Consider the following 19,513-nt stretch of genomic DNA (forward strand, 5'->3'; position numbering starts at 1 on the left):
TTTTTCTGGCTTTGTAAACCACAGTCTCTGTCACAATTACTTAGCTCTGATTTTGCAGCACAAAAGTAGAGACAATATATATAAATGAATGAACATGGCTGTATCCTATTAAGATTTTATTTATGAAATCAGCTGGTGGATCAGGCAATTGGCCCTATACAATAAATGCAAATTCAATACCTAAGTCATATCTGCAGACTTGTGCATAAAGCTTGAGTTTAGAAAATGCTTCGTTGTTACCATCAGCTGCCTGAGAAAACCATTCTGCTACCAACTTTTCTGATAGTTTCTTTGATGCAGTAGATCCAACTCTCATGATCCCATCCGTCAACAGTCGAGAAATAGGTCTATGTTGACCTAATCGACAGGACTACAAGTATATATATATATATATATATACACAAAAAACAGAATTGTCAGTTAATTACAGTATTTGAGTACACACTATAAAATAAAAGTTATTTAACATAAGCTTAATTAATTGTAATTAACATTTGAAATAAAAATATCAAAGGTGAAAATTGAGCCACAGCTCTTTTTCATTTTCCTAAAAAAGTCATTAAATTTCTTTCAAAATTAAAATAACTGTAATGAAAAGACATCTAGGTATAATATTGGCACTGGAACCATTTGATTTGATTAATGAAAGCTTGTAGAATTCAGAAATAAGCATAAAAATACAATCTTTAAAAAGAAAAACCAGGTGAAGGGGCACATGCCTATAAATCCCATCTACCTGGAGGGTGAAGCAGGAGAATAGCTTGAGCCTGGGAGATCAAGGCCAGCCTAGGGAACATATAATGAGACTCCATCTCAAAAAACAAAAATTTACAAAAGCAGCCTTTTTAGATTGTGCATATACCTCAATTCACATACAGAAAATGTGCCAATTCTTCTTCTTTTGGGGGGTCATGATTTTTGTTTTAAAAGTTCAATATAGAATATATTTGCAATTGGATTAAGTAAATTTGTTTCTATATTTAAACCTTTCAAAGTCTTTAATAACAATATGAATTATGTATCTCTAAAAGATAATATAATATGCAGTGCTTCATCAAATCTATTTCATTGTGGAGTGTTTTTCATTCAGGACTAGGGTTCCAAATAATACTCCTCGGGAAATGTTCATTTATAAAAGACACTTCTTATTAAAAGGAGAATTTATAAGGAACCTAAACCATCACAGACTAACAAATTAAGATTGTAAAAGAAATTAAAATATAAGAATTGAATTTCCAAGCATTTACAGACAGTATAATGAAGAAAGGCTTTTTCTCACAATACATTCAATTTATAATCATTGTGCCTAGTGATACATACAGCATGAGAATTATAATGTAAAACAACAGTCAATAATTTCAAAACTGAAGTAGATTTTGGAGGTAGTTAGCACAAATTTATTTTACATATTATCAGGAAACTGGACAAGAATTTTTTGTAAATGCAATTATTTTTCTGGCTATCCTGTTTTTTTTTGTTTTTGTTTTTGTTTTTTTAAAGAAAAGATTACTTTAAATGAGATATATATGCCCACAACTTTTGCCCCTCCAAAGTGGTGTTTTTCCATTGTGACCCACGTTATGCCTACCTACCAAAGAGACTTGCTAATATGAGAATTAAATATCTATTATAGATCATCATCATCCTTACTTTGTCCCAATCAGTTGAACTTCTCAGTATATTTTATACATAAACATATAAATCATAAGGTAGTCTTAAAATGCCACCTCTTTTCAAAACACCTACCTCATATATTGCAGTAAGATCTCTAAAAAAGCTTTTGGCTCCATTTAACAAAGCTTCATTTTCTGGACATAGTACAACATAGGCTATATCTCTTTGAGATCCATAGGGTTCCAGCATAAGTCTCTCCCAATAAGGAAGAGCAAATGGAGAAAGCACCAAAAAATCATAATCATAACCCAACAAAAACGTGGGGATTGGCAGTGGTTCTGGAGATTCGTCAGTTCCTAAATAAGAAAGAGGTATTTTTTGAAGAAAAAAAAAAAAACACTTAAATGTAAGACATGTTTTTCTTATTGTAAATGTCAAAAGTAAATGATGTAATTATCAGTAAAACTACTTGATTAAAAACAAAAATACTTAAAGCAAATGACTGGTACTTTTCCAGTGTTAGATATTTCCTAAATGGTCTTCATAAAATATACTTGACTACCTTAATTTAAATGTAAAACATTATTTAAATAGAAAAACTTAAAAGTGTCAGAAAAAATGAATGGGAGTTTTAATTGTATTTTTAGTAAGTTTGGACTGGGTAAAGTATTTTTTTCTTTTTTGGTGGTACTGGGGATTGAACCCAGCGATGCTATCTATACCACTGAGCTATATACCAGACATTTTTATTTTTTGAGACTTGATAATGCTACGTTGCCCAGACTGGCCTCCACTTTATGATCCACCTGCCTCAGCCTCCTGAATATCTGGGATTACAGGTGTGCACTATCATACCCAGCTGGGGAAAATATTTCTAATCATAACATAAAATCTATTCATTAAAAAATGGATTAATCTCTACCATGTCGTAAAGGTTCAATATCTAGTATCACAAATACAAACAAACAAACAAAAAACCCCACTTGACTATATAAATTTTTGGCATAAAAACACACCATAAGGGGCTAGGATTGTGGCTCAACGGTAGAGGGCTTGCCTAGCACGGGCGGGACCCGGGTTTGATCCTCAGCACCACATAAAAATAAAGGCATTGTGTTGTGTCCATCTACACCTAAAAAATAAATATTAAAACAAAAACAAACAAACACACACACACACACACACACACACACACCATAAGCAAAGCCAAATGATTAACAAACTGGAAAACAACATATGAGGAATATGACAAATGTTAATTTCCTAATCATAGAAGGGGAACTACAAATCCATGAGAAAATAGCCAGTAAGATCACTAGTTATATCATTGTTCAGGAGTCCACAACACTGTCCTGAATACTTAAAAATGTGTTAAGAGGGTAAATTACAGGTTAGTGTTTGTATCACCAAATAAATTCTTTTAAAAATCAAAAATGACCAGCAATTTCATTTAGAAAAATGGTTAAAGGTCATGAACAAAGAATACAAAACAAAAATCTTTCACACCCACAAAGATACCAAATCATTTTTAAAATATTTTTAGTTATAAATAGCCATAATAATACGGGCTGGGGATGTGGCTCAAGCGGTAGCACGCTCGCCTGGCATGCGTGCGGTCCGGGTTCGATCCTCAGCACCACATACAAACAAAGATGTTGTGTCTGCTGAAAACTAAAAAATAAATATTAAAAAATTCTCTCTCTCTCTCTCCCTCTCTCACTCTCTTTTTTTTAAAAAAAAAAAAAAAAAGCCAGAATACTTTTATGTCCAATATACAGTCTATATGTCCAAAAACCATACACAGGTAAAAATACATTACTAAATGTAAAAAATAATGGAGTACTTGCAGCCATTAAAGAAAAAAAAAGAAAGTTATCTCTATATGTACTGCTAGAAATTATCTCCAAAATCAGTCAGGTACATAAATAAATAAATTTAAAAGAATTAAAAGAATGTAAAAGTTTATACTAAAATACATTACCATTAACCTGCATCTTCTACAGAATACAGAATATCAGCTTTTGTGACATTTAAATCATTTAGCTACTTGAGTGTGGCGGTGCACACCTGTAATCCCAGCTGCTCAGGGGCTGAGACAGGAGAATTGTAAGTTTAAAGCCAGCCTCAGTAGCAAGACCCTAAGCAACTCCGTGAGACCCTGTTTCAAAATTTTAAAAAATTAAAAGAGCTGGGGATGTGGGGATGTGGCTCAGAGGTTGAGTACCCCTGGGTTCAGGGTGGGAAAATACACACACACACACACACACACACACAAATATATACATATTTATGGAGATAAATTTCAATGATAAGAACTATTATTCCAAATATATTTTAAAAGCTATCCTACTTTTCAGAAACACTCTGTAGCAAATAATTCAAATATTCTAAATGTTGTTTTCAATTACAAGTGACAATAATTCTACTGTATACCTATCTTCGTCCTAATTTTTCTTTTCTTCCTTTTTTGTGGGGGTGGGGGTTTCCTGGAGATAGAACTCTGAGACACTTTACCACTAAGTTAAGTCCTCAGTCCTCTCACCGCCCCGAACGTACGTACGTATGTTCGTACACACACACACACACACACACACACACACACACACACACACACACAGTTTAGTTGTTAGATGGACACATACCTTTATTTTACTTATTTTTATGTGGTGTTAAGGATCAAATCCAGTGTCTCACACATGCTAAGCAAGTGCTCTACCACTGAGCCACAACCCAAGCCCCTATTTATATATTTTTGAGAAAGGGTCCAGCTGAGATGCTGAGGGTCTTGCTAAATGGTTGAGAATGGCCTCAAACTCACAATCTTCCTGTCTCAGTCTTCCAAGTTACTGGGATTATAGGCATGGTCCATACCTCCTGGCTCTAATTTTATTTTAAAATGAAGACCTTCAGTTTTTTTAATAACTAAGATTATCCCTACCCCCATTACCCACTCAGTTTAGTAAAATGATAGCTTAAGGCAAAAGTAGTTTTGGGTTTTAAAAATATATTAGTTGTGTGAAGCTTTCTTCACATAAAATCTTATTGATAACAGGAATACATAAAAAAAACAGACGTAAGTGAAACTATTCCTTTTAAGTTACAGAACACTGTAAACTGCATGTTGAAAATGTTGAAGTAAAGGCTAGAACTAGAACTGGACCCACAGTGGCTTAAGCTGAGTTTATGCCATAAAAATATTCAAGGAAATAATGTGCTTATTCAAGTTGGGCCATTAATCAGAGGACTAACATAAAACCAATCATTGCATTCCACTATAAATTACTTACCATAAGAGCCTCGGCCAGCCATTTTATGAAACTGTTGCCAAGTGAGAGGACCTTGAACCCCCCACGGTCTTACTGTTCTTTTTTTCTGAATAGCATCTTGAAGAACTGGCTGAAGAGAGAGGAGCATTCGAAGTATATCCTGTGAGCACTGCATACTCACATCTATAATCAGTTAAAAAAAAAAAAAAAAAAAAAAGTAAGAATTGCTATTGCCTGAACACAAATAAAACTTTGGTGTCAACATACTTTATATATAATCAGAGATAATTTATCTTAAGGATTGTAATACAAAAATAAATAAAATAAATAGATGGATAGATAGATAAATAAGTAAAATGCATGAAGCAGCAGAGCATGGTGGCACATGCTGTCATCCTACCAACTCAGGTGGCTGAGGCAGGATCATCATAAGTTCAAGGCCAGCCTTAGCAATTTAGCAAGTCCCTAAGCAACTTAACAAGACCCTGTCTCAAAACAGGGATGTGGCTCAGAATTAAGCACCCCTGGGTTCAATTCCAAGTGTCAAAAAACAAAACAAATAAAATGAATTAAGCATATCAGAATGGCATGTATACACGCACACACACAAAGGAAATTTACAGCTAAGAAGAAATCTTTGTCTCTGTAATTCACTTCCATAAAGTCATTAATTATAAATTTTTCTTTTCCCATTTATTTTACCAGAAAAAAACTGTCACACTGAAATGGTTTATAAATTATGTCCCTTAATTACCAACCACTATGATAAAATAATCAGATGAGACTGATTATAAGAATTAACTAGGGGAAACTGTTAACAGTTCTGAAATACAGGCCTGGGGACTCACAGCTCAGTGACAGAACATTTGCTTGGCATGCATGAGGCCCTGGGTTCAATCCCCAGCACCAGAAAAGCAAAACAATTCTGTAATACAAAACTTGTACACAGATAAACTTGTTCACCATGCTAAAAGAAAATGTATTATCCACATTTTATTTTTAAAAACATTTATTTTTTAGTTGTAGTTGGACACAATACCTTTTATTTTATTTATTTTTATGTGGCGCTGAGGATCGAACCCAGGGCCTCGTGTGTGCTAAGCAAGCGCTCTGCCACTGAGCTCCAGCTCCAGCCCATCCACGCATATTTAAAAACCTAAATTTTAAAAGTCCTGATCCAGAGAGTCACAGCCTTTGGGACAGGAGTCCCCTGTGTTTCTGGTTTGCTAGCAAATAAATAAAAATTTCTTTTTCTAAAAAAACAAAACAAAATAAAACAAAACAAAAACCCCACAACTCTAAGTTTAAAGATCCTGAAATTGTTTCACTTGCATTTCTGACCGACTATCAGCATGGCTATGACAGGTACTGCTCATAAATGTCAAGTGGCTAAAAGAAAGACCACTAAATGATATTGACATAATTAATCTGGCCCCCAGTGTGGTTCAGTTGTACCACCAAACTTGTTAAAGCATACCATTACATACCTTAATTATGACCATTGCCTAATTTATGACCGTTGGCTTTCATTTCCTATAACTAATAAACATTATACACAAACAGAAATAATTTAATTTCAAATATAACCCTTAGTAACAATTATGCTTAAATCAACACATAAAATATTATTTAGTCATTAGAAATGATAACAGAGCTACCTGACATAGACTAATGACTAACAGAGTGATAAAAATAAAAATCAGGGGGCTGGGGATATAGATCAGTTGGTAAACTGCTTGCCTCACATGTACAAGGCCCTGGGTTGGATCCCTGGCACCACCAAAAATAAATAAATAAATAAAAATCTGATTATAAAATTGGACTCTTTACCACTGAGCCACATCCCGTCCCTTTTTATTTTGAGACAGGGTCTCTCTCTAAGTTGCAGAGGGCTGGTCTCACTAAATTGCAGAGACTGACCTCAAACTTGTGATCCTCCTACCTGAGTCTCCCAAGTTGCTGAAATTGCAGATATGTGCCACTGTGACCAGCTTTAATTTTTTTTTTTGGGGGGGGGGTGGTGGTGGTGGTGGGACAGTAGAAATTAGGTAACTGGGGATTAAACCTAGGGGCACTTAACCACTGAGCACATTCCCAGCCCTTTCATATATTTCTTTATTTAGTGACAAGGTCTTGCTGAGTTTCGTGGTGCCTCACTAAATTGCTGAGGCTGGCTATGAAGTTGCAATCCTCCTGCCTCAGCCTCTGGAGCCACTGAGGATTACAGACATGTGCCACTGTGCCCAGCTCAGCTTGTATTTTGATTCTAATTAATGTGATGCTCACAGACACTAAAAAACACAAATATTTATTAGAAAACCTACTATGGGCCAAGAACTATGCTAGCTGCTGAGTTATGTCTTCAGAGACCTAATAATCTTGGGGAAAGAAGGCTGACATGAAAAAGTCTTGTCATATAATTATAAGTGTTAAGGGATAAAAATCAGTATGTAAGCTGAGACCTAGTAGTAAAGCAGTAATCAAAAAGATATACATTGTAGGGCTGGGGATGTGGCTCAAGCGGTAGCGCGCTCGCCTGGCATGCGTGCGGCCTGGGTTCAATCCTCAGCACCACATACAAATAAAGATGTTGTATCTGCCAAAAACTAAAAAATTAAAAAAAGATATACATTGTAACAACAAATCCCACCATCATGTGCAACTATAATGCACCAATTTTTTTAAAAGTGGAAGAAAAAGATTACACTACCCAATGGATTCCACAACATTAGCTTCCTTCACGTTCCTCAAACAATATCAACAAGCACACAAAAATCTTCAAAGTCTTTGCATTTAGCATTGCCTGCAATAGTCCTCCATCAGTTACATACCATACATTCTCCCACTTTATGTAGGACTTTGACTAAATGCTAGCCCTCAATAATATCTTCTTTGACCATACATATAAAATAGCACACACTTTTTTTCTACTTTTTGCCCTGCTTTGTTTTTCTTTGAAGTACTTGTCATTATCTATTATGTGATTCCTTAATTTTCTGTATAATATCTGCCCCTTCCACTAAATTATGAGCTCAAAAAAAGCAGGGACTATGCTTGCTTTGTTCAATAGTGATTGTAGAACAGTACTGGGCACACAGAAGGTACTTAATAAATATATAATGAGAAAGACTGTTGAAAAAATAGACAACCAGCAGTTTTCTACTAATTAACATGTGCAAAGTAACTTTTATATTCCAACATAAGCATATACTTACAGGTTATAAGTTAAACAATATAGCTAAGAAATCTCCCTTTAAAAATGTCATCCTTAAAATAGCTTAAAGGTGGCAGGCACAGTGGCGCACGCTTGTAAACCCAGCACCTAAGGAGGCTGAGACAGAAAGATAGAGTTCAAAGCCAACCTCAGCAAAAGTTGAGGCGCTTAAGCCACTCAGTGAGACTCTGTCTCTAAATATAATACAAAATAGGGCAGGGGATGTGGCTCAGTGGTTGAGTGCTCCCTGAGTTCAATCCCCGATACCACCCAAACCCAAAGTTTAAAGTCCAAATTTAAGAGTCTCAATTAGCTTCATGAGAAGTTGCCTTTAATGCTTTTTCCTAAGAAAAGTCATACAACAAAAACAAGCGTACATTTCATTAGTATTCATACCATTTCGTTTGGACCAGGGGTGTAAGCATGAACTTTTCACAAGTGCTTCATCAACTTTTCCTCCTGACATATTATCCATAAACTGACGCCCATGTTCCAATGCAAGGTAGCAGTCATTGCAACAGTCCCGTTCTTCAACTCGCACCCAATTGCTAATCACACCAATTTTGGGAAAAGGATCTTGGTCTGCCGCTCCAAAGGGTGAAAATAAATTAGTGCACTGATCTTGTAGCAATAATATCAACTCATCAGGAAACTTTTCAGATTCCTTTAGACCTCCATTAACATGTTCAGTGGAGGTGGCCCTGAGAGCTTCAAAACGTTTTTCTGCTTCTTTGCCACAGTCTGTGTTGCGTCCTATGATATCTAATTCATCTTCAAGAAATAATCCTGAATTGTTTCCAAATTTTCTGTTCATGACAGCACTAAAGCCGCAGGCACACCTATATTGTGCTTCCTGCGTTGGATCTGGAATGTAAACTCCAACATCGGCACCCTTGATATTCATGTTGCAGACACATATACAGCAACTATCAAAGTTACAGTCTTTAAACAAATTCATAACTGATTCTGAAAGGATGAGGTTTACATAAAGACTGTGTGCTTCAGGGATGGAAGGGACTGTTGCAGGTTCAACAGAATTAAGGGGTCTGCATGTGGATGGGGTGGAAGCTGGTGAATACAAATCTGAATTTTCATATTTGACTGAACCTTGAGCACTAGCAGGTCCACCAGCTCCACGAGGAGTCCTTGGAGTCCTTGGAGTCCTTGGAGTCGGAAACCTAGGAGTGGATGGAGAAGGAAGAATTCCTGCTCCGCTGTTACTAGGAGGTGCACTGCTAGGAGGCATCCCAAAAGAAGTATGGGTTTGTGGTGTATAAGCAGGGCCATATTCTTGATCCATATTACTTCCATCACTACTGTCACCGGGGAAAAAGAGATAATCAAATATATAAATAAAGCAACACTTTTGTGATGTGAAATACAAATAAAAATATCTCAAATGTTTTCAAGTAACACTGAAAACTGTGATAGAACAATCAATGCAAAAGTATAATTAGGACTTATTTCTGATTAATATGTCCACTGGTAAATGTTGTGGACTAAGGACCAATTAACTAATTTCAAAACTAAGAATAAAATTCTTATTTAATAACTTATCTGTACCTAGAGACTCATATTTACTATCTAGAAGTTTCTTATATTTCATTCATATTATGATGCCTCTAAGAATAATAATTCCTGATTTCAGAGACGTTCATGTGTAAAAAGGACAATATGATTTTATGAGGCTACCAATTACAACACACTCCAAATTCAGAAACATTGATGTAGAAAATGTGGGAAATATGGCAAATGCAAAAATGAGAATGATTTTGAATTACAGGTCAAAATAAAGATGCTTTTGAAGTCAAATAAAGTATAATGGTCTTATGTTTTCAAATAGTTTATCCTCACCTATTACCATTATAATCAACCAGAAAACAATTTCTAGAACTTTTAAAAACCAATATTGTTTTGCCATAATACCAAATGCTTCCACACACACACACACAAAAATTAAACCTATAAGCATTCATATAATATGATAAGAACATAAGTCATACCCTTCTTTGATGAATGGCATTGCAGGCCCTGAAGAAAGCAATTCCAATTTTCCAACAGTCCAGCTCTGGCGGTAAATACATTCTTCTGGCAATTTGATAGGGGGTAGACATTGGCTTGGTAGAGTTTTTAGAGGTGCAAACATGGAACATCCCACTAGAACTTGACAATTTTCAGGCTTATAGACATAAGAAAAATCCTACAATATAAAGGTCATGGATTATTAAAGATCTTATCTTCCGAGAACCAAAAACCAAAACAAAACAACACCCCCCAAAAAAGTACCCCCCCACAATCTTTCCTTTTTTCCTATTCTTTAAACAAAAGAAAATGTAAATATCAGTTCTATTCTAAAATGCATTCTTAATACTGTCGCCACATATCAGTCCTCAGATCTGTTAGCTACAAAACAAGGATCACTATGAAAGGATTTTTTAATATAGTAACAAGAAATTCCATAAGAAAAAATAGGGGGGCTGGGGTTGGGGCTCAGAGGTAGAGCACTCGCCTAGCATGTGTGAGGCACTGGGTTCAATCCTCAGCACCACATAAAAAGAAAGAAAATATAGGAAGTGAATTATTTTTCCTAGAAAAATAAAATACTTACTTTAATTTCAGAAGGTTTTGGGCTACAGAATCCTTCATCAACCTCAATTTTGAACTGTGCTCCTATACTAGAACTATTTCCTTCTAGGACAGTTCCTCCAGGTGTTGTATCCATACTACCATATTCTTTATTATTCATATTCATTGGGGAAAATCCCATAATATGCTGTTCCAAAGATGGTGGTGTAGGATACATCTTATGAAGATCTGCAGTGCCTATATTTAATAAAACACACATTTTAACATAAGACTAAAAAGAGGTGAATCTATGTATAAAATAAAGGGAACAGAAAACTTTACTGAGATTACAAGTTTGCAAGTCTATCTGAAGCACAGAATTGGGAAACTTACTTATGCAAGATAATGGATCCAGATTTCCTGTCTTTGATTCTTTGCAGCTGGCTTTATCATCTGATCCATTCGATGACTTTTTAGATCCAGGCTATTTAAAAAAAGCACATATTTATCTGAAACCCAATGTGATTTCAAAGTAGTAAATATTCAGACTCAACTTAAAAAGTAAAGCCCATTCATCAAAAGTAGTATTTTGAATCTGTGACAGAGCCAAATACATACTAGATATAGTTTAAGGACACAACAGTTATTTCATAAGCCTCCCAATTAACTAAATTGCCAAGGCTGGCCTTGAACTTATGATCCTCCTGCCTCAGTCTCCCTAGTGCATGGGATCACAGGCATGTGCCACCATGTCCAGCCAGGAAATAAGTTTTAATATGCTGAACAAAGCATCCTCAGTATAACACCAATGTTCTTAGAGTTGACATGTGTTCTATTGTCTCCTATTAGACACTTTGTGATACATATGTAGACCGAGCTCTTGAGTACAATTTCTTTATGTCAGAGGAGTCACAGCAAAAAAGTGTACCAAGGTATTCCAGGATATAGTCATCTAGTGAACAGTGTCCTCACATATACTACTTTATTAGATACAGATTTAAGAGTTCGTGAATAGCTATATCTGCCTTTTATAAATAAAAGCATAGCTATAAATAAACCTATATTAGCTGGGCATGGTGGTGCATGCCCATAATACCAGTGGCTCAGGAGGCTGAGGCAGGAGGATCACAAGTTCAAAGTCGGCCTCAGGAAAACTGAGGTGCTAAGCAACTCAGTGAGACCCTGTCTCTAAATAAAATACAAAATAAGGTTAAGGATATAGCTTAATAATCAAGTTCCTGAGTTCAATCCCTGATACCCCAAAAACAAAAACCTATATTACACACAGATAGGATGAACAGCATATATTGTAATTAATAACATGTTACGTAAGAAAAGAAAAACTAAATGTGCCATACTTTCCAAGATATTTTTATGCAGAGGCAAAATGATTCCTTTTTCTGAATGCAGCACCCAATTCATTAATTTCCAAGAGGTTTGACATTCTAGAAAATCTCATTTTAAGTTTTAATTTCTTTAAAATTAAATTTTATCTTCCTCTGCACATAGGTGTTAAAAGGATTAAATATTAATTTTGTCTTCCTCTCATTGTTATGCTATGTATCTGTCTTATAATAACAGAGTGGTGCCAAAAAAATTCGAAAGTGATCTTCCTTAATAAAGTGATAAGGCATAACTTTTATTGCTAATTATTTATATATTCTCTACATAAGTCAATTTCAGAGTTATTTCATAAACTAGAGATCAAACAATAGGAAAATTATTCTTCTTCCTAAGGACTGGAGAAAAAGAACACATAGCACAACTTACATCAAATTTCACCGTATATCCTTCAAACATCATAACAAAACAGTAAAAAGTCACCTCAAAGTTTATAAAACTATGTCAAGATGATTCAAACATGAGATTAAAATGAAAAAAAAAATGATATTTTATTATAAAATATTTCCTACTGTTTTGACCTAAAAGAGTATTCAAGCAACAAATCACTTCCAAAGAACTTATATAAAACCCAAGAAAACAAGCTTAATCCTAAACAATTAATAGGATACTCACTGTCAATTCATCTTCATCAGAATTGAAGAGATTATCAAGGTCGGTATAAGAGACAGCCAGATCTGAGTCATATATCAAACTGGTTGATGGAGGACGTGCATGACTAGTAGGGCGTGGAGCATCTACCCGTTTCAATCAGAAACATAAAAAATTCAACTACAACCAAGTATTATTCCATTTATTTAAACAAGATATTAAATTTGAGAGAAGACTATACAACAAAGAATTCTAAGTTCTTATTTAAAATTTTAAAAACATTTTTCATGAAGTTGTAAATGAACGGTGGAAATCTTCCCCAGGAAGCACTAAAGGCTATGTAATCTATGTAGGTATTCTACATGAATAATAAAAATAAAACCCTACAGGACAACAGAATTAAGCATACTTTTTTCAATTTGAAATGAATAAATTTTATTCTATGTAAATTTATTTCAATAGAGATGCTGTTAAAATGGGCAGTTGTTCACTGGATATAAAGTTAGTTATACTGGTCATGGTGGCAAATGCAGTAATCTCCACTACTTTGAAGGGTGAGGCAGGAAGATCATAAGTTCACAGCCAGCCTAGGTAACTTAGCTAGAACCTGTCTCAAAATGAAAATAAGAACAGCTGGGGATGGAGATAAGTGGCAGAGTACTTGCATAGTATATGCAAGGTTCAGGATTAAATCTCCAGCATGGAATGGAGGAATGAAGGAAGTTAGTTATGCAAAATTAGTAAGTTTCACCAATTAGTTTATAACAAAATAAAAGAAAGAGCTCCCTTTAGGACCAATTCTTCAAAAAAGCAAAAAAAAAAAAAAAAAAAGATTAATAAGTTCTATATATCCATTATATAACACAATACCTAGAGATATAACAATTCAACACTAGATTCTAGGAGGACAGATCTCACGTTGTGTTCTTTTACTGTGTTTGTGAGTGATTACTAGATGTGAGAAAGGAGCTAGAGGGAGGACAGATGAAGGGTACCAAAACAGAGTTAGATAGAAAGAAAAACCTAGTATATATTTTATGAAGAAGTAGAAAAGAGGAGCTTGAAGGTTCCAAACATAATGAAATAATAACAAAAAGAAAACATTAACTGGGCTGGATTCGAGGCTCAGTGGTAATGCGCTTGCCTAGCACATGTCAGGTACTGGGTTTGAGCCTCAGCACCACATAAAAATAAAGATATCGTGTCTGTCTACAACTATTTAACAATAACAACAACAACAAAAAAAAAACCCACTAATTACCCTGATTTGACTAATACATATGGTATATGTGTATCATGTGTATTAAAATACACTGTATCCCTCAGATATGTACAATTATTAAATATTAATTTTTTAAAAAAGCGCATACAGATTTTTTATTTTTCCAACTTCCTGACATGTAAAAAAAGCATAGTACAATAATTATGAATTCTGGTTCTTAAGTCAGACAGATTATTAAATCAAACCCCAGCTCTTCCACCAATGTTTCTTGGTATACTGACAATCTCTCTGTGCCTTCATGTAGCCCAGAATTTAATGTGATAGAATAAAAGTATACTGCTTTGCCCAGAAATAGGCACTTAAAATACTCAATAAATATTAGCTCTTAGATAAGCTAGGTTTCAGTGCTCCCCACCCGCAGTTGGGAGGGGACGACGACATATGATTAAAAAATATACAAAAGCAATAAAAATTAAATTCCCCTTATATTACCACATAAGAAAAACAACTTATAGTAATAATATATAACCTTCCAAATCATCTGTATGTCAATTAACTTGAAATAGCCTTCAATTTCAGAAAAATAAGTTGCTTTCCCAGTGCCCCAGTGTGTCAGTTCTAAATATTCACCATAGCAGTAGTTCTAAAATTTCAGACTATGTAAAAATCATCTTAGGGTACTTATTAAAAACCAAGATTACAGGGGCTGGGGCTTGCCTACCATGTGCGAGGCACTGGGTTCAATCCTCAGCACCACATAAAAATAAATAAATAAAATAAAGGCATAAAAAAATGTCGTATCTGTTAGAAAATTTAAAAACAAACAAACAAATCCAAGATTACAAAGCTCCACCTGAGATACTCTACAACGGGGTACATAGTTCACATTTTGAGAAATATACATCACAGGCACAGGGGATTCACAATTTCTGTATCCTAGAGAATACTTCAGGGGTGAGGGGAGCCAAAGAACTTATTTTTCGTGTGTGTGTGTGTGTGTGTGTGTGTGTATATATATGTATGTATATATATATATATATATATATATATATATATATATATATATATATATATATATAATGGAATGGTTAAATCAAATTATTCAATATATGCATTATCTCACTTTTTTTTTTTTGTAGTATGGACATTTAAAATCTACTCTCGGCAATTTTCAAATACACAACAAGACTGTTACCAGTTTACAATGGTTCAGCTTATGATTTTTCAGTTTTATGTTGGTGCAAAAGCCATTTGCATTCAGTAGGAATGGTACTTCAAACTCTGAATCTGATCTTTTCCTGGAGTGACAGTATGTAGCATGATAACTCTTAAAATACTGAGAAGAGGCAGCAGTTCCCAGTCAGCCACATGATCATGAAGGTAAACAACTGATTCTCTATGGGCACTGTTTATTGGACACAGGTAGTAAAAATTTATAGGAGATATTCAACACTTTACAAGTTTTTGTTAGATGATTTTGCTCAAATCATCTAAGTATTCTTAGCACATATAAGGTAGACTAGGCTAAGTTATGATGTTAAGTAGGTTAGGTAAAATAGTACAGTTTTGACTTAAAATATTTCAACTTATAATGGTTTTAATTTAGGATGCCCACCATCATAATACAAGAAACCTATGTATGTTACCATGATATAACAGATCTCTTGTATTCATTTCTCCTAACTGAAATGTTATACCCCTTGGCCAACCTCTATCCCCCAGACTCTGTTAACTTCCATTTAACTCTGACTTAATTTTGTGGCCCTAGAGATTGAACCCTAAGCCTCACACATGTTCATTGATTTTTATGAGTTGTACTTTAGATTCCACCTATAAGTGAGATCATGCAGTATTTATCTTTCTGTGCCTGGCTTATTTCATCAAATATAATGTCCTCTAGTTTCATACATGTTGTCGCAAATAACATAATTTTTCTTTTTTAATCTTCATGCATACACCTGTTGATGGACACTAAGAATTATTCCATATCTTGCCTATTGTGTGTAATGCCACAACAAATAAAAGCATGCAGGTATCAGTATCAACACACTGGCTTCCTACCCTCTGAATATATGCTGAAGAGTGGGACTGATGTATCATAAGGCAGTTCTATGAAGAAAATTCCATACTTCATACTTATTAAATACCATAACAGCTCTAAAAATTTACATTTCCACAAATAATGTACAAGTGGTCCCTTTACTCCATGTCCTTGCCAAAACTTGCCATCTTCTATCTTTTTGATAAAACCCATTATAACAGGTATAAGGTGATATCTTATTATGGTTTTAATTTGCATTTTCCCAACAATCAGTAAAGTAGAATATTTTTCATAAATCTATTGTATTTTGTATAAATTCATTTGAGAAATGTCCTTTGCCCATTTTTAAATCAAGACATTTTCTATTGATTTGAGTTCCTTAATATATTGGATATTAACCCCTTATCAGATATGATTTGCAAATATAGTGTTTCCTCAGAATTATCTCCTCAGTCTGTTGACTGTTTGAATCATTATACAGAAGCTTTTTAGTCTGATGTAATCTCATTTGTCTATTTTTGCTTTTGTTGCCTATACTTCTGGAATCAGATCCAAAAAAAAAATCTTTGCCAAAACTAATCTCATGGAGTTTTCCCCATGTTTTTTTCTAGTAGTTTTACATTATCAGGTCTTAGGTTTAAGTCTTTAATCCATTTTGAGTTGACTTTTATATATAACATAAGATTCTAATTTCATTCTTCTGCAGGAGGATATCCAGTTTTCCCAGTACTTACTGAAGAGACTTTCCCATTATGTATCTGAGGCATGTATGAATCAGTTGGATTTATTTCAAAACTTACTATTCACTTCTGCTGATCTAGGTACCTTTTTAAAATGCCTATACTTGCTGTTTTAATTACTATAGCTTTGTCATTGATTTTCAAATCAGGTAGTGTGATACCACTGGCTTTGATCTTTTTGCTCAAGATTGCCTTGCCTATTCAGATTATGTTGTGGTTCCATTCAAATTTTAGGATTGTTTCTTCTACTTCTGTGAAAATTGACACGGAAATTTTGATAGGGATGGCACTAAATCTTTAGATGGTGAAGAACCCAAATTGTTAACTCACCAAGTTACTTAAAACCATCAACCACTAAATTTACTTCATAAAAAGACCATCTGCTCCTTGCACACATAGACTTTCTTCTTATTCTTATTTCTTGTAACACAGAAACTGATCCTACTTATTCCAAATATTAAAGCAAAATTTTGTTTCAAAAAGCACATGCCGGAAAATATCTTCCTTTGCCCCTATCAAAAGTCAAGTAATTGGGGCTGGGGTTGTGGCTCAGCAATAGTGCACTTGCCTGGCATGTGTGAGGCACTGGGTTCGATTCTCAGCACCTTAGATAGATAGATAGATTGATAGACAGACAGACAGACAGACAGATAGATAAAGGTCTATCAACAACTTAAAAAATATATATTAAAAAAAGTAATGGGAGGGCTATTGGTCAAATGTGCATGTACTAATATGTAAAAACAAATCATATCAGTATATACAACCATAATGCACCAATAACAAAATGTGGAGGGGAAAAAAGTTAAAAAAAGAACAGTTAAATGAATTCTGACTAAAGTTAATATTATACCTGACACTTACTAAGAAAGTAAATTTTAAGTCAGGTGAACTATAATCCCACCCACTCAGAAAGCTGAAGCAGGAAGATCATAAGTTTAATACCAGTCTCAGTACCTTTGAGGCCCTGTCACAAAATAAAAAAATAAAAAGGGGCTGGGATATGGCTCAGTGGTAAGCACCCTGGGTTCAATCCCCAGTACTGAAGGGAAAAAAAAATTGACAGATACATGTATATAGATACATACATACACACAAACACACACAGACACACACACATGTTAAGTGTTCTCATCACAGAACAGTAGTACTTATGTGAGGTGATGTATATTAAATTGCATGTGTTTTAAGTTTGATTTAGCAATTCCACAATATGTATGTGTGTGTGTGTGTGTGTGTATCATAAATATTTACTTTTTACTTACTAATTTAAAATATTGTTTAAAGATAAATAATTTTTTTTAAACAAACTTGTTACACTGTATCTCTATTCCATTCACAAGGAGTATAAGCCAGATAATTTTGAAGTGGAATCTTGATTACTTTATCCCGAATGCCTAGCACACATAACAGGTATTCAATGAATTGTTCAATTAAGGACCTTGGAAATAGCACTCTTAACACTTACGAAAGGTGGATGAAAAATATTTCAGAAAGTTTAATTGAAAAATTGAGTTTTTATATCTGAGGAACCTTAGGCAACATTCTTATCCAATCTACTAATTTCATGAGTAAGAACTATTTAAAGGAGAGGATAAAAAGTGTGTGTGGGGGGTGTTCTAACAATTCATAATGTAATTTTTGTCAACTCAACTTGCTCCTCCCAATAAAAGATAAATAATAAATTCATCCACACATCCTATAAAATATATAAATTTTGCAAGAAGAAACAGTAAAACTTCCAGCAGTATCAGAGATAAATTTGTAGAGACAACTCTGGATGCAATGATTTTTGAAAGGGAAATAAAAAGTTTTACCTTGCTTAATAGAGGGACTAAATAATGACATAGCATCTTCTTCATGTGATAAAACTGTAACAGTAGATGTTCCGTCTTCTACCTGCAAACAGTATTATATATTAGCCTAAAATGTTTTATTTACCAATAACAAAACCTACCAGTTTTTTGTCAAGTATTCTGATAAATGTTCTATGTACATTAACACTAATTTTTACCAACTTTTATAGTTAACAAATACATTGTATGCTTATGTTCAAATAAAAAGAGAGTAAAAGAGAAAAAATCTAAAGAGTCTGCCCCAGGAATCATGGCTGATAGTGGGAGCTGGAATTTTAATCTACATTTACAAAATTGTAGATTTGGCATTCTTTCTATTTCATAAAAAAGAACAACAGTTTAAGTATCATGCAAATAGTACGGTTAAGTAAAACTAGTGAAATTAATTATTTGTACTAAACATATTACTGGGTCCTTTCCCCAGTTTTACAGCTTTTAATTCTCACATTTTGTATTTAAGGCAACTTTTTTTTAATCTAGTAGAGTGATCATAAGCTCAATTAATCCCCAAATGCTTAATTCTGAAATTTTTAATCAAAAAAAATTTTATGTCCTACATTTAATTAATGTTAAGTTTTTTACTTTTGGGGACACTATAAGTTAGTTCCTAAATCACATATTCAAAAACAACTTTTTTAAAAACTCAGTAATATATATTTTATCACTGAAAGCAGATAATTCACTTTTAACATATTCCTACTCAGTTTCAAAATAGTCTATACCATAATGCCTTGATTTTAGTTATGACAAAAATTAATATCTCTAGCTAGTCCAGAAACATCAGAAGTAAACAAAAAACATCTTTTGTCAGAGATCAGCCATAACGTGTACTATCTGCCTGATTTACTTATTTTTTTTTTAAAAAAGTGTGTGTACAATCAATTTTTCTAAAAGAAAAAAAGTGAGGGGGCCAGGATTGTGGCTCGGCAGTAGAGCGCTCACCTAGCATGTGCGAGGCTCTAGGTTCGATCCCTAGCACCACATAAAAATAAATAAATAAAAT

The 19,513-nt window shown here is 34.1% G+C and overlaps 1 protein-coding gene across 3 annotated transcripts in view; it reads right to left on the bottom strand.

Moving 5' to 3' along the window:
- Positions 1-19,513, bottom strand: part of Med13 (mediator complex subunit 13) — a 90,325-nt gene that overhangs the window by 20,294 nt on the left and 50,518 nt on the right. For 2 of the 3 annotated variants that reach the window (XR_006846902.2, XM_046423248.2), the window contains exons 11-19: positions 18,472-18,553; positions 12,676-12,797; positions 11,053-11,143; positions 10,703-10,917; positions 10,098-10,294; positions 8,491-9,410; positions 4,902-5,063; positions 1,747-1,970; positions 181-370 (exon numbers count right to left, since the gene is read on the bottom strand). Coding sequence is in view for 2 of the 3 variants with exons in the window: in XM_046423248.2 (XP_046279204.1) it covers positions 181-370; positions 1,747-1,970; positions 4,902-5,063; positions 8,491-9,410; positions 10,098-10,294; positions 10,703-10,917; positions 11,053-11,143; positions 12,676-12,797; positions 18,472-18,553 (2,203 nt within the window). In the remaining variant the exon portion in view is untranslated. The remainder of the gene's footprint in view (positions 1-180; positions 371-1,746; positions 1,971-4,901; positions 5,064-8,490; positions 9,411-10,097; positions 10,295-10,702; positions 10,918-11,052; positions 11,144-12,675; positions 12,798-18,471; positions 18,554-19,513) is intronic. The other variant, XM_046423249.2, reaches the window with a different exon arrangement.

Source organism: Marmota monax, unplaced genomic scaffold (assembly GCF_021218885.2).
Source record: "Marmota monax isolate L192 unplaced genomic scaffold, Marmota_monax_Labrador192_F-V1.1 WCK01_AAM20220418_F8-fsc00171, whole genome shotgun sequence".
Classification (NCBI taxonomy): domain Eukaryota; kingdom Metazoa; phylum Chordata; class Mammalia; order Rodentia; family Sciuridae; genus Marmota; species Marmota monax.